The sequence below is a fragment of the Salvia splendens genome, chromosome 20, assembly GCF_004379255.2.
Source record: "Salvia splendens isolate huo1 chromosome 20, SspV2, whole genome shotgun sequence".
Lineage (NCBI taxonomy): Eukaryota > Viridiplantae > Streptophyta > Magnoliopsida > Lamiales > Lamiaceae > Salvia > Salvia splendens.
Genome location: NC_056051.1, coordinates 26,236,959 through 26,249,969, shown reverse-complemented (window position 1 = coordinate 26,249,969; position 13,011 = coordinate 26,236,959). Strand labels below are relative to the sequence as shown.

The 13,011-nt window shown below is 37.3% G+C and overlaps 2 protein-coding genes across 4 annotated transcripts; both read right to left on the bottom strand.

Annotated features, from left to right (window-relative positions):
• Positions 1–214: 214 nt before the first annotated feature.
• LOC121782013 lies at positions 215–8,056 on the bottom strand. Its single transcript, XM_042179717.1, has 8 exons — positions 7,586–8,056; positions 5,380–6,729; positions 3,285–4,994; positions 2,102–3,154; positions 1,696–1,800; positions 1,519–1,608; positions 991–1,101; positions 215–907 (listed from the first exon to the last, which is right to left on the bottom strand). The coding sequence occupies exons 1-8, from the start codon at positions 7,640–7,642 to the stop codon at positions 407–409; spliced, it is 4,977 nt and encodes a 1,658-aa protein (XP_042035651.1). The 5' UTR covers positions 7,643–8,056; the 3' UTR covers positions 215–406.
• A 738-nt stretch (positions 8,057–8,794) lies between these two features.
• Positions 8,795–12,029, bottom strand: LOC121782521 (SNAP25 homologous protein SNAP33-like). Of its 3 annotated transcripts, none has more exons than XM_042180392.1 (5): positions 11,825–12,026; positions 10,558–11,114; positions 9,850–9,943; positions 9,614–9,747; positions 8,795–9,145 (listed from the first exon to the last, which is right to left on the bottom strand). In XM_042180392.1, the coding sequence occupies exons 2-5, from the start codon at positions 11,044–11,046 to the stop codon at positions 8,948–8,950; spliced, it is 915 nt and encodes a 304-aa protein (XP_042036326.1). In that variant the 5' UTR covers positions 11,047–11,114; positions 11,825–12,026; the 3' UTR covers positions 8,795–8,947. The 3 variants fall into 3 exon arrangements, with proteins under 3 accessions (XP_042036326.1, XP_042036324.1, XP_042036325.1); XM_042180390.1 differs by lacking the exon at positions 11,825–12,026 and adding an exon at positions 11,479–11,728; XM_042180391.1 differs by having other exon boundaries at positions 9,004–9,747; positions 11,825–12,029.
• Positions 12,030–13,011: the final 982 nt, after the last annotated feature.

The following is a 13,011-nucleotide window of genomic DNA, read 5'->3' as shown; positions in this document are numbered from 1 at the left end:
CACATCTTTGAAGAAACTATTTGGGACGTTTGTGAATATTACTAATGTTCTAGTATTAAGGTAGAAAGATTGGAATGAAATTTCAGTTCACCATAATAAATTATTGTAATAATAACTGAACTAAATTATACTACAAGCTTCTGAAATCTGAATAGAAATAAAATGTTTGTATAATGAATAAAAAAGTGGCAAAAAAAATCGAAATAAGGAAAACTTATTTAAGACATTTCCCCTTCCTTTTCTTTACTATTCAAGTCATTTCTGAAACCAGGTAGTATAATATAATTCTCATTTCTCTGTTTTTGGATATAAAAAATCTGTCTTTCCTAAGAGACATTAAAGCTGTGTATACTATTATAGTAGTAATATATATTATGTATTCAGACCAGAAAAAATAAGTGTTCCTTCAACCTAGTTCACCGTTGCCTGTATTAACCTCTGCTGTAAAAAACTCTTCTGCTTTCCCGACGAAGCTTACCGGGAACCTCGAGTGCAGCATCAACGTGGAAGTTTCCGAAGCAGATTGAGCAGCGCCCGTCTGCATTTCTTCACTAACCTTCACCAGTTTGCTGTCTCTAAGGTTTCTCGACTTCAGGCCTCTCGTGTTAACACCACCACTGCCTCTCTGGGGAACGAGACGAGCATTTCTTGGATAGCTCCGGTTGGATTTCTGAGATGCGTCAACTTGAGCTTTTCTTTCAACACCAGCATCCTCGGCTGACAATGGGACACACTGGTTTGAATTGCTTTTGCACGACTTGAGTGACGGGAGGAGCATGTCCATGCTGAGCTCCTGCTGAATAACAACCTTGTTTTGTTCACATCCGTACGAGGCAGCCACTAGAGTGCCGGCTAAAGCAGGCATCAGATCCGGATCGCTGAAGAACACAAAGGGCAAATCGCAAACCTGTTGTTTATAAAGGCGTAGTTAGATTCTCCAACGTTAAATCAGAGGTAATGTTTCAAATGTCAAGGAAGTCGATTCCTCACCTTGTGAAGAATCGTAGGGCTCTTCCCCCAGCGTAGAACTGCTTGATTTTCGGAGTGGAATAACGCAAAATAACCAAGAAGTGCCAAAGATTCCAGCAAGAGGGTTCCAATCTGCTCATTCCAGAAATATACAACATTTTTCTTTAAGAAAATCAATAGAGATTAAAATACTCCTTTCGAAAATCCTTCATTTCCAAGTTAATTGAGTCGTATTCCTTTTTAACGTCCCGAGTTAAATGAGTCATATCTTTTTTTTTGGCAAAAATCAACTCTTTTACTCTCTTCACTTAGCTACTTTATTCTATCTCCACTTAACTCACTAAACACCACTTTCTTAAATCCCGCGCAGAAAAGAAACACCTCACTTAACATGGGACGTGAACGAGTAATAGATCAATACAAAGTCATATATATCATTACCCCTTAACTGAGTATTTATGAAAGATAATACCATAAACATCTAATGAATATAATAGCATTTAGATTGGCTTCCAATTCATGAAAACAAAAAGGGAAATGTACAATTACCTTATCATTGGCTACTCCCCAGTTGCTTGTGCAGTGAGAAAGAATAAAACTCATCAAATGAAAGAACTCCATTTTAAGATCTGGTTGAGCCTGAAATCGATTTCGGAGAAGAAAATCAACTTTAGACCGAAAAACTGGAGGAAGGGGGTTGGGTTGGGCTTCGGAGTTGGGACTTACCAGCATTTTCTGGATGAAAGATATATCTACCAGAGCCAGATTGTTCAAGACCTTCAAAACTCCAGTCGCTACTTCCTCAAAATTAGATGGAAGTACATACGAGCTCTGAAAATGGTTTCAAAAATTATTCAGGGCCAAACAGTGCTTGAAGCTTTAGCATACACGCGCACGCGCACACGCGCACACACACACACAAATAAGCCATAGGAGAATTACTATCTGCATACAGAGCAGAATCTAAAATTCAAGTTCAAATTCGCTAATATTTCTAATTGAATACAGCTGGATTTTTCCATTGCTGAGCACGATTCAAATATTAAGATCGAATTATCAACAGCTCCCAACAAACAAGAAAAAGTACGGCGCATAATAAGGTTATTGCGCGAAAACGTTGACGTTCACCAACCTGTTCAGGAGACAACCGGTTATTGCCCTGCAGTAGTACTGCTGTTAACATGGAAGGAAGACATACTAAGCCAGTCTCGGACATTGCCGCAAGAAGAAACACTGCCGGCAGCTTTGCTTCAGGGCCGTTTCTATTTTTTAGCTCAGCACTGTTACCTACACATTTATTGCCGTCCTCACACTGATACTTATCTACTAATAGAGGTCCAGGTGAATCATCGATGGCATCTTTAGAAGCAACGTGATCAGCATCAAGAGAGGTATCACATACAGGATCTAGAATACTGGTCACCTCAATATTTGAACATCCATCTTTTTTACCCTCTGGCACATCCAGAGAATCTGTCGGTAAATTGCCAGTTGGCAAAGAGGGTGTGTCATCCATACTAGATTCATGTTGTAAATCAGCTGAACCAGAAAACTCTCTCCCCCCAAGTTTATTTCCTTGCATTATATCATTTGGAAAAGAATCCCAGTCTATCAAGTACGACCCCTTGAATTTCGAAGTCAGAACTGTCAATAAATTAATACCTAGGAGAATAGATGGAGGGAAAGGAGAACCTTCCACCTGAGGTCTATCATAAAGTGCAAAAAGATCTCTTAACCGGTGAATAATTTGGTATGCAATAACAAGCTCTATCAAACCATCCTGCATCTGAAGTTGGTACTCGTTACAGCTTACATGATCAACAATTGCTGCAATAGTCCACAGGAAACCATCCACAATTTCAGAAATTGACTCCAAATTTCCAGTCGACACTTTACTTGAGACGATATTAGTTGGACCAGGAAGATTTGATGATGCCGCCATCTTGATATAGTTCTCAAGGGCGGTTGCCAACATTGGAATAAGTGGGGGCAAAAGATTCTGGACAAGAAAATAGCATTTGTTTGCCGGCGTTGCCAGCACTACCTTCAAAAGCCTTAAAAGATATATAGTAACCTGGCAAGCTTCGGGTTTGGACGTGTGAGAAGCAGGAAGTGCGGAAGCAATAAAATCAAGCAGGCCGGCTTGTCGAGAAGCCTGCAATTCAGCATCCCTTCCTTCCAGATACTAAAATTGAAAACCAAAAAGGGAATACAAGTGTGTCAAGGACTCGAGAGTAATTGATAACTACAGAATAAAGAAACACATAAATCAGGAAAAAAGTAGTCAACTAAGTACTTCGAGTGAGACTCAATACCTTGATAATTTCAGCAGTTATCAATCCAAAATTAGCAGCACCATCTTTTCTTGCTTGGCGAAGCTTTTGCAAATCCTGAAGCCATCTACCGACTTTTCTCCTTGCAGTTCCAACAGCAGTCCTATAACCAAGACTACAGCTTTCAAGTGCAGCTGAAGGCTCAGGAAATTCATGTTTTAGAGACATTAGCCTTTGACGTATTTTTTTAATTCTCTTCTTTAGCGAGTGTTGCAACGCCTCACCATTTACAATACTAGTACCAGAAGGGAAACTACTATCATTGGTAAGATTATCATCTCCATTGCTGTAAGGAGCTGACCGAACTTGGGCTTGGCCTTCTTTACTTGCAAATCGTCTCAGTAAAGGTGAAGACTGATCCCTAAAATCCATAGATGCTCTTTCTCGAATTTGTTCTAGATAAAATTTCCGCCTCTGTTCGCTTTCACTGAGTCTTTCAGCTAATTTCTGAGCCAAGAGTTCAGCTTCCTCCTGCCGCGCTTTGGCTCGGATCTCTTTCCTCCTCATGTGTTCTATAGCCTTGGCTTCACGAGCAGCGCTTGAGGCTTTCCTCTCTTCTTCCCTTCTAACTTGAGCCTCTTCCTTTCTTCGCTGAGTTTCTGCAAGGCGCTGCAACTTCTCAGCTTCGATGATCCTTTTACGTTCCAAAACAGCCTCTTCCCTGGCCATGTCCTCTTTCTGTTTAGTTTTTATTACCTGAAGCTTCTCTGCTCTCCTCAACTCGGAATCATGAAGCTTCTTGCGCAATATGTGCTTTTTGTTCTCTTCATTCAGTGAAGTGATAAACCGTACCTCATTAACTTTACTAGTCTCATCGCCAGCTCTTCTCACAACCTGAGCTATGTAAGCTTCATGTCTGGATTCACTACGTTGAAGGCGAGCATACATCGACTCTCGCAACTTATTGCTGCGCACAGTTTGCCATTCACTTACACGGCTCAGTTTCTCCGATGTCCGTTGAAGCCTTTGCACTCTCTCGTGCTCAAGTTGAGCTCTGATTCTGGTGGCACGAGCATGTTTCTCTTCAGCATCTTTTTTTAGATCAAGAGCAGATTTTTTCTTTTTCTCAGGAGACATAAGTTTATCATGCAGAACACGAACTCGCTCAGTGCTTTTCCTGCTTAAGCCAGGTGAATATGAGAAGCGGGAAGACACACGAGGTGGGATCGCAAGTATGTCCTCCCAATTTCTCTTCTCTTTCCAAGCATCCATGGACTTCCCTGAAAATCCATTTCTCTTCTCCCTTTCTCTTTCAGGAACAGGTCTTCTCAACGGATCAGCCAACTTCATATTTTTCTCAGCAGTGTTGTTCTCTGCTGGAGTTTTGCTCTTTCCATTAACGTAGGGGATAGAAGCTTCTTTTTTATGTAATTTCAATGCCCCAGAACCTGGCTTTGAATCGTGGTTTTTCTTTTCTTTATGTAGATGCTGAGCTGTAACTGATACACCAGTCATGTTGTCAGCCACCTTCACTGTTGATTCTTTAGAGCCACTCACCAAATCATCTTTTTTAATGTACTTCTCCAAGTCCACAATATCCCTTGTTCCTAAGTTACAACTCTGACAATCAGACCCCGGATTCTTAGAGTTGTGGGAACGTTCACTTGTTCTCTCTCGCTGTATTTTGTGGAAAGCCTCGAGAGATGAAGACAAAATTTCTGCCCTGTGTGGTGAAGTAGTCATTCGACGGACCTGTCATCAGATAAAACAAAAATATACTAATAAATCTGCAGAAATTGATGTCAATATGTGTCTAATGCCATAAACAAATGAAATTGAAGAGTGAGACAAACCCCATGGGAATGAATACATAGATTCCTCATATTTTAAACACTTTAATAAGCATTATTGTCAGTTATAAAATTTCGTATGACATAAAAATATTCCACAAGCACTATAAAATGAAATTAGAAGAGTACTACTACTATCATTGCATGGTTTGAGAATCTAATAAACTATTTCTCTAACCAATTTATTTGTTGTTTGTTGCTCAATTACTAGCGTTATGAGTAAATACATTTAAATAAAGAAGGGGAAAACCTAAATGACACGAATTGAAAAGAGCACGAATGCTGACCTCCCACGAGAGGGCATGTGGTCTGCGATGATCGGACTGCAAAACCAATGGACTCCCATCAGCCCCATGAGACGAGGATCTTTTCAATTTCTCAAACGTTTCTACTCTGCTATTTAATTCTCTAAAGTCTAATGCAGCTTCTTCAAGAACAAGACTGGCTTCTTTCATTTGCTCAAGATCGCATTCAAGTTCACAGAGAAGATAGAGCTCATCTACAGCCCTATTGAGGTTTTCAAAGAGAAAGCACCAAAGACGTTCTCTGAATCTTTCTTTGCTTTCACCCACGTCGACTGAAGCAACAGCATCTGCATTCTGGGCATCTGGAAGACCATAAGAATTTGCTTTACTTTTTTTATTGCTCGATTCTTCAATTGGAACTGCCAATATAGATTCTTCACTTTCAGCTTCATCAATTGTCTGACTACATGTAGCCGAACCCAAAAGATGCGCATCTGAAACATTAGCTGATTTGGCCTTTTCTATCTCTTTGTTGTCTCTGCAGGCACCGTTTTCTCCAGATGAACTGCAGGGCACCTCATTATCTGGCTTGACATGTTCGTGTTCGAAATTAGAGCCCGAAATAGAAGTACTCTGACCAACAATTCTCTCACTAGTAATTTGCTCTTTAACGTCTTCTGAAGATACTTCATTCACCTCCTTATCAGTTTCTTCAACAGATATAGTCCTCGGAGATGAAGAATGGGGTTCTGGAAGACAATGATCCCTATCAGATTTCGTCTCATCAGGATCAACTGGAACGATGCAGGGAAGACACTCAGAAGTACCATCAACCTTCACGGAGACCAAATTGCTATTTTTGACTCCCCCGGACTCAAATTCAGCTCCGGAAGCTTTTCCATAGTGTTTGAGAGTTCTCTCATCCAAATCCCCCCATTTTATTTGTGGAAGGACATTATCTTTGTGGGTACTTCCTTGACTGACGACTACTTTATGACTAGGATCTGTATTATTTTTAGCAGCCAAACGAGAAGAACCTAAATCTTCATTGCTTTGACTGACAACACGTTTGTCAAGGTAATGATTAATTGCCACATTCCCATTAGAACTCGAGGTGTGTTTGGTAGCATTAACTCTGTCACCATCAAGGCAACGTTGAACTGCCCCATCATCAGTAGAGATAGAAGCGGGCTCTGTAGCCTTGCTGCTGTCAAGCTCACGATCACGCACAGAATAATCTTTACCTTTATTATCTCTTTGGTTCGTTGCACTTGAGCTACTCTCCGATTTTTTAGCAATTGATATTTGATTATTTGGCTTGCTAAACCTCTGTTTTCCAGACAGCCCTTCAACCCAACCATGTAATGAGAACTTCAAATTGCTTCTGTGTTTCTGAAAAATAAAATGATCAACTCAATCGAAAGATAAAAGTGGAAATCATATCCTAGTTTCCTACCCACAGCCATTACCCCAAAAGTAACTTAAAGGTCCTTAAATGCTTACCAGAAAATATAGAAAAAGGAAATGACATGAACTTTGTAGTTCTATCCCAAAACCATGTGGTCGGATAATACACATAATCCTAAGTTCAAGCAACATAACCAAAGAGAAAAGCAATCCATACATCACAAACAGGCAAAGGATTATGCTCTTCGGCATTACCACTTCAGCAGCTCTATGAAATGGAGCATCAATCAACTACGACACTAATAAACATAGAAACACATTAACCACCAAGAAATTGCCTGCCCACATACATAATTCAAAAGAGGCAGTTAAATTCAATTTCCATCCATATCATATGAAAACACAATTCATTATTCAAGGCCATCAACGATTACAACATATAAAGCATTGATATGAGCGGGTTCGGACAAGAGGAATCATCAACTTTTCGACCTTTTAAACCATGCCTGTAAAATATTTTGAGAATCAAATATCCTGAACTTTCTAGTTCCATCCCAAAACCATGCAGTCGTATAATGCAAATAATACAAAGCTCGAGCAACATAACAGATCCATCATCAACATTATCACTTCAACAGCTCTATAAAATGAAGCATCAAACAACCACTGCACTAAAAATTCATTCTTTATCACACAAAAAAAAACATCTAAACACATTAATCACCAACAAATTCCTGCCCATATACACAATTGAAAAGATACGATTAAATTCAATTTCCATCCATACCATATCAAAACACAATTCATCACTCAACCCCCAAAATAAACCAAAAAAACAAACCTTTTTCACTTGCATCCATCCAGAAGCCTGATCATCCCCACCATCACTCCTCTCCATCAAAAACCTCAACACCCAAATTCTTTCCTCTTTTCCCACAAATTAAATTCTCAATCCCACATAAATTTTCCTTTTCAACATCAAAACACTGTGAAACAAACACATCTGCACCGATTTTGCCGAATAAATGAGATTGATGGCTCAGTAATTAAGATTTCAAACTACAATTAGAAAGTAGATACTGATGAATTGATGGTCCCGGGTGAAAACGCCTCTGAAATGGCTGCTAAAATTCGAATCGAAAAGCAGCCGGTCGCAGTGTTTTATGCTGATTAAAGGTGAAAAATTTTCAAGAAAATGTGGAGCAGATTTGTCAGTAAAGAGCTGTGTATTCACAAATTTTTCCCCCTCAACAAGAAAAGAAAAGATTTTGGGCGAAAGCCGAAAAGAATGATCATGGAATATTGACAGCAATTTAAGAATTATTAAAACTAGAGAGAGGTATAATAAACAATCAAATGATGTTTTATTTGCAAAGGGCAAAATAGTAATTAAAAATTAGTACTTCCTCCGTCCACGAAAAATAGGACACATTATGAATGACACGGGTTTTAAATGTGAAATTGGTAAAGTAAGAGAGAATGGAAAAAAGTAAGAGAAGAGTGGTGTTAGTGGAATATGTGGTCCATATTATTAGTAGAGAAGGGAAAAAGTAAGAGAGAAGTTGAAAACTTTACTTTTGAAATGTGCTCTAATTTTTCGTGAAAAACCAAAAATAGCAAATGTACTCTATTTTTCGTGGAGGTGGGAGTATTAAATTTTGGTCATATTCTTGTCAATATCATAACTTAAAATTCGACCAGAATTTTGGCATTTTTAGAAATTTCTTCACAAAATACAAATTGAGTAAAAAAAGTTAATCATTTTTCTTAACAAATTAGCTAATAACTTAATAATGTCATCAATTTGAAATAAGTACGTCAAATTAACAAGCAATACTATTGAGTTATAAAAACAAGTATTTTTAAGAAAATATTATATGACTTCAATTTTAAATAAGCTTGACAGGGGCTATAATAGTTAAAATATCGAGTTATGACGAATACAATACACAAATTATAAGTGAATTCAAATAGTAGAACTTAGTGATTAGAAGGGGTTGCAGATTTGATACGATGCTCACAAGTCATAACTGTCAAACTCTAGGCGATATAACTTTCAAATATGGATCGATCAATATAAAATTTTCATGAAGTGACAAAAGTGCTGAATAATTTTCTGTTTTATTGTACAAATAAGCTATACTATATACGTAGCATGAAAAATATCTGAATTTTTTTACAAGAGAGTAATGGCATTGGCATCCTACTTCCCAAGCAAACGACGAGTGCGATGGTTAGCGCCTCTCACTCGATAAACCAGCTCATCCATATCATCTTCGGCGTGATCCAAAGCTTTGTTCTGGTGTTCAATCTCTGATCCCATGTCCACAGCCATATTCTTTAGCTCTCCCAATATGTTACTCAGATCTCCAAGGGCGTCGTCTTGTTTCCCATTTTCAACCTGCCATAGTTTCGTGTAATTGTAATAAATTGTGTGTACATGAACACAAGTACACAACCACGTAGCAGAATGGATAAACGAAGCTATAACCGGACATGCCTAGTTTTATGTATCTATGTTACTGATATATGTCTATATTTAAGTAGGCTTATACTGTTAAGACGAGGCCTTGTGTCGGTTTCAATGATAGCAGCAACCACGCAGCGGAATGGATACACTAAACTATAACCAGATAGGCCTAGTAGTGCATCTTTGTATAGTTCATATATTCCTATATAGAAGTAGGCGTAAACTATTATTAACACGAGGCTTTGTGTTGATTTCACCGATAACAACAACCAGCAAGATGATAGAGCCGTAAACTTCACATCGTTGTGTGTATAGCACATGACTACATGTATATACTAGTATTTCAGTTTCAGCTTTTTATTTCTAGACATAAAATAGTAAGCTCAAAATATTGCATACCTCAACTTTCTGCAAGACATCGGTGGGTTCTGGTGGTGGTTTACGTGAAGTTGATGATCTTTCCTTCGAGGTCGAAGACAAACCAAGCCGCTCCCTCTGTTCCAAGTGGTTGCCCTTTCTATGTACCGGATCATCTAGCGAAGAATTAAACCATAAATCACATTAAAAACATCCATGTGCCAGCAATTTATTTTAAGCTAAAGACGACCCTTGGAGGGAGAAAATCGGCCAGGTACCTCTAATGATTACAGGGCCTTTTATTGCTTGATTCTTCTTCGGCTTCCATGTCTTGGAGAACATGCCCCCAAGGTTTCCCAAAAGCTTCTCCCCCTGAATGTTAATCACAAAACGATAATTTGAAACACTAGATACGAAAATAGAAAGATGCAGCACGTCGTCTGTACTGAACATGATAATCATTTTCGCAAAATAACACCAGATCACCCCACCCCCCATTCCCCACACGGAAAAAGGGAAAAAGAGAAGGAACTTTTCGAAATCTTTAGGTGTCAAAGGGGAAAACGAAGCAGGTAATGTGAGGCATAAGTTTGTGAAACCACTTCCTTTCCAGTATAAAGGGAAAAGGGATGAAAGCTTGTAACCAAAATCGAACAAGAAGAGATTTCGAGACAAACTTTAGAAGAACATGGTATTATGAAATATGTATAAAAAGTCTAAGCCTATTCAGCAGCAGCAACCCCGCTAGCAAATATTAGAGGCAATACTGATATCCTTGCTCTCATGAAAACTATAAAGCTAAAAAAAGAACAATAAATGAGTTATCAATAATAATCCTCTCATATATTTATATATATATATATATATATATATATATATATATAACAGAAAACTCAAGCCTCTCCTGGTGATAGATAGTGCAAATTGAAAATTTTTGATGCATTAACAGGAATACCGGATACGAGATGAAAATGTGGAGAGCATACCCTACTAAGGTCGTGGTCTATGTCGGCAGCAACCGTGTGAGTTCTGGTAATTTGCTCTCCCTGTTGATGCAACATAACCAACGTACTGGTGGCTTCTTCACGCATGTCCTCTGCAATCTTAAGGCAATTGTTAACAGATTTAGTCGCATCTTCAGCTTTATATACAGCATAATTTTCCAGTTCCTCCACAGTCTGGCTCTCTAATCCTCCAGAGTCACGGAAATCATTCTTGTAGTTGTTCCTTGAGGAGTTGAAAATGCTCTGAGATGACGAGGTTCCTCGAGCATCATCCCCATCATCATCAAAGGGGTTTGAATTGAAATTTGGTGTGACCAGAGCAGGATCTGATGATGTTCTTCCAGAATCTTTAACCGATTTCAACTCATCGTTCGATTCAAAGGGATTGGTTTGATGGTTAGGGAGGTCAGCGGACTCAGCTGACTTGTGCCTTGAAAACCTATGCAAGGGGGACTTCTTGTGACCAAACATTTTGATACTTTTATCCGAACGAGGCTAAGCTTTGATCAACGATAGAATCTCGGAGTTAAACAAAGGACCTGAAAGCACAAAATGTATGGAACCATATGAGCATGCCTGCTATTGATAATAAGAATAGCTACAAGTAAAAGTAACCAAAAGCAACACAATCCAAAATGCTTACAACAGAGCATGATACCAAACAATATAAAAGGGAGAGGAGAGAGATATACATATCGATATAAACAGACAGTAAAATGATAAACTGAAGATCATCCCTTCCAATGTTTTTCTATTTACAGAAATTCGATTCCATCAAACAATATGTATGTAGCATCTGATCTTTGCTTTATTCCATCCAAAATTGATCCAATAACAATGATTTCATGCAATCCCAGGTTTCAATATATTGTGAATCAATCAAACAAATAGGCAAAACCATACCCCCAAAATTAAAACACAGCCTCAAAAATCTTAAGCTACACAGCACGGCTCTCCATCAAAAGCAATCAATTGAAGAAAATTTGATCAACAAAGTTATATAACAAAGTCAAAAGTTCATACGATATTTTCAACCCTACACATCAGCATCTAGAACAACTCTTTCTTATCCTAAAAGTCTAAGACTTTGACTAGCCAAACCACACAGAGAATCAGTTCAACAAACAAAAATGAAAACTGGAACAGAAAGAAACATTGCATCATCTCCTTCAAAACACACACACATCCAAGCTGATCAGAAAGTTGAATTCGAAATTTTGCAATTAAGACTGAATTACTGCAGCAGTACCTGAAATTCCACTCAAATTTGGGGAGAGAAAAAAATTAGAGATTAAATGCGAGGTAGAAACATGATCAATACGTATATTTAAGAAGAATGGATGCGAATTCCTTGTCAATGGAATTGGTGAGCGGAAGCAGAAACTGTCAAGAAATTGCAGCTCGTTGAATTGTTCAAAACTCGCTTTGATTTGACTCTTTTTTTTATGACGATTTTTATTATTATTTTAATTCATCGCCTTTTTATTCATATATCTACATCTAAAATAATCTTGTTAGTCTTGAGCCACCTCTTTGGACAAGTTGCTATGATCAAACAATTTTCTTTTATTTATCTTCTACTTGCATAAACCATGAGTTGGTTTTATAGTAATTAATTCCCATAAAATGTCATTAATTTTGTAGCTGAAAACAATGCATTTAATTATTTATTTTTAGTTATTATCTCTTCTACGGTATTCTCTCTCTTTTTTTTCTTCTATTTTATTCTCTCTATTTAACTTAATAAATATGGCATCATTCTTAAATCTCAAGTAAAAAAACAATCACTTCTAATGAGGTGAAAGTAATATCTTTTTTTATTTTATTGAGATTTGGTTTATCCTATTGGAATATAAGAAAATAAAATATTAAGATTTTTTAGAAAAATATCTTAATATATTATAAAAGAATAAAGTATAACATTCTAAAATATATTAGGAATACCTATATACAGTATAACTAAAGTATTTCTTTATTACTCTGACTCATTGTACTTTTAAATATTTTTTGTAAACTACATTAATCATCCCACATTTATCTACAAATTTAATTCTTTTATTTCGAATAAAAAATATTAAAACTATCTAAAGATAATATATTCATGTCAAATACAAATTTAATTCTTTAATTTTAAATAAAAAGTCTTAAAATTATCAAAAGATAATAAATTTGAAATATTGATGTTGACTTATAAAAGTATCATAACTGCAATCTTAATCTATAAGCAAAATGTTTAAGTAGCATAATTAGTTTTGTTCCACCTAAATATCACCACCTCTCCGTTGGTGTTATCATCTCCATTGCCTCCAATGGGAAATAGACCTTTTCGTATTACGTGTGCTGAAAACAACGATACATATGTTTTAAAATGATGGAGCAGATAGGTGAGGTACGATTGGACATGTTCAAGCTACACTCTTATCATACGAACTAAAA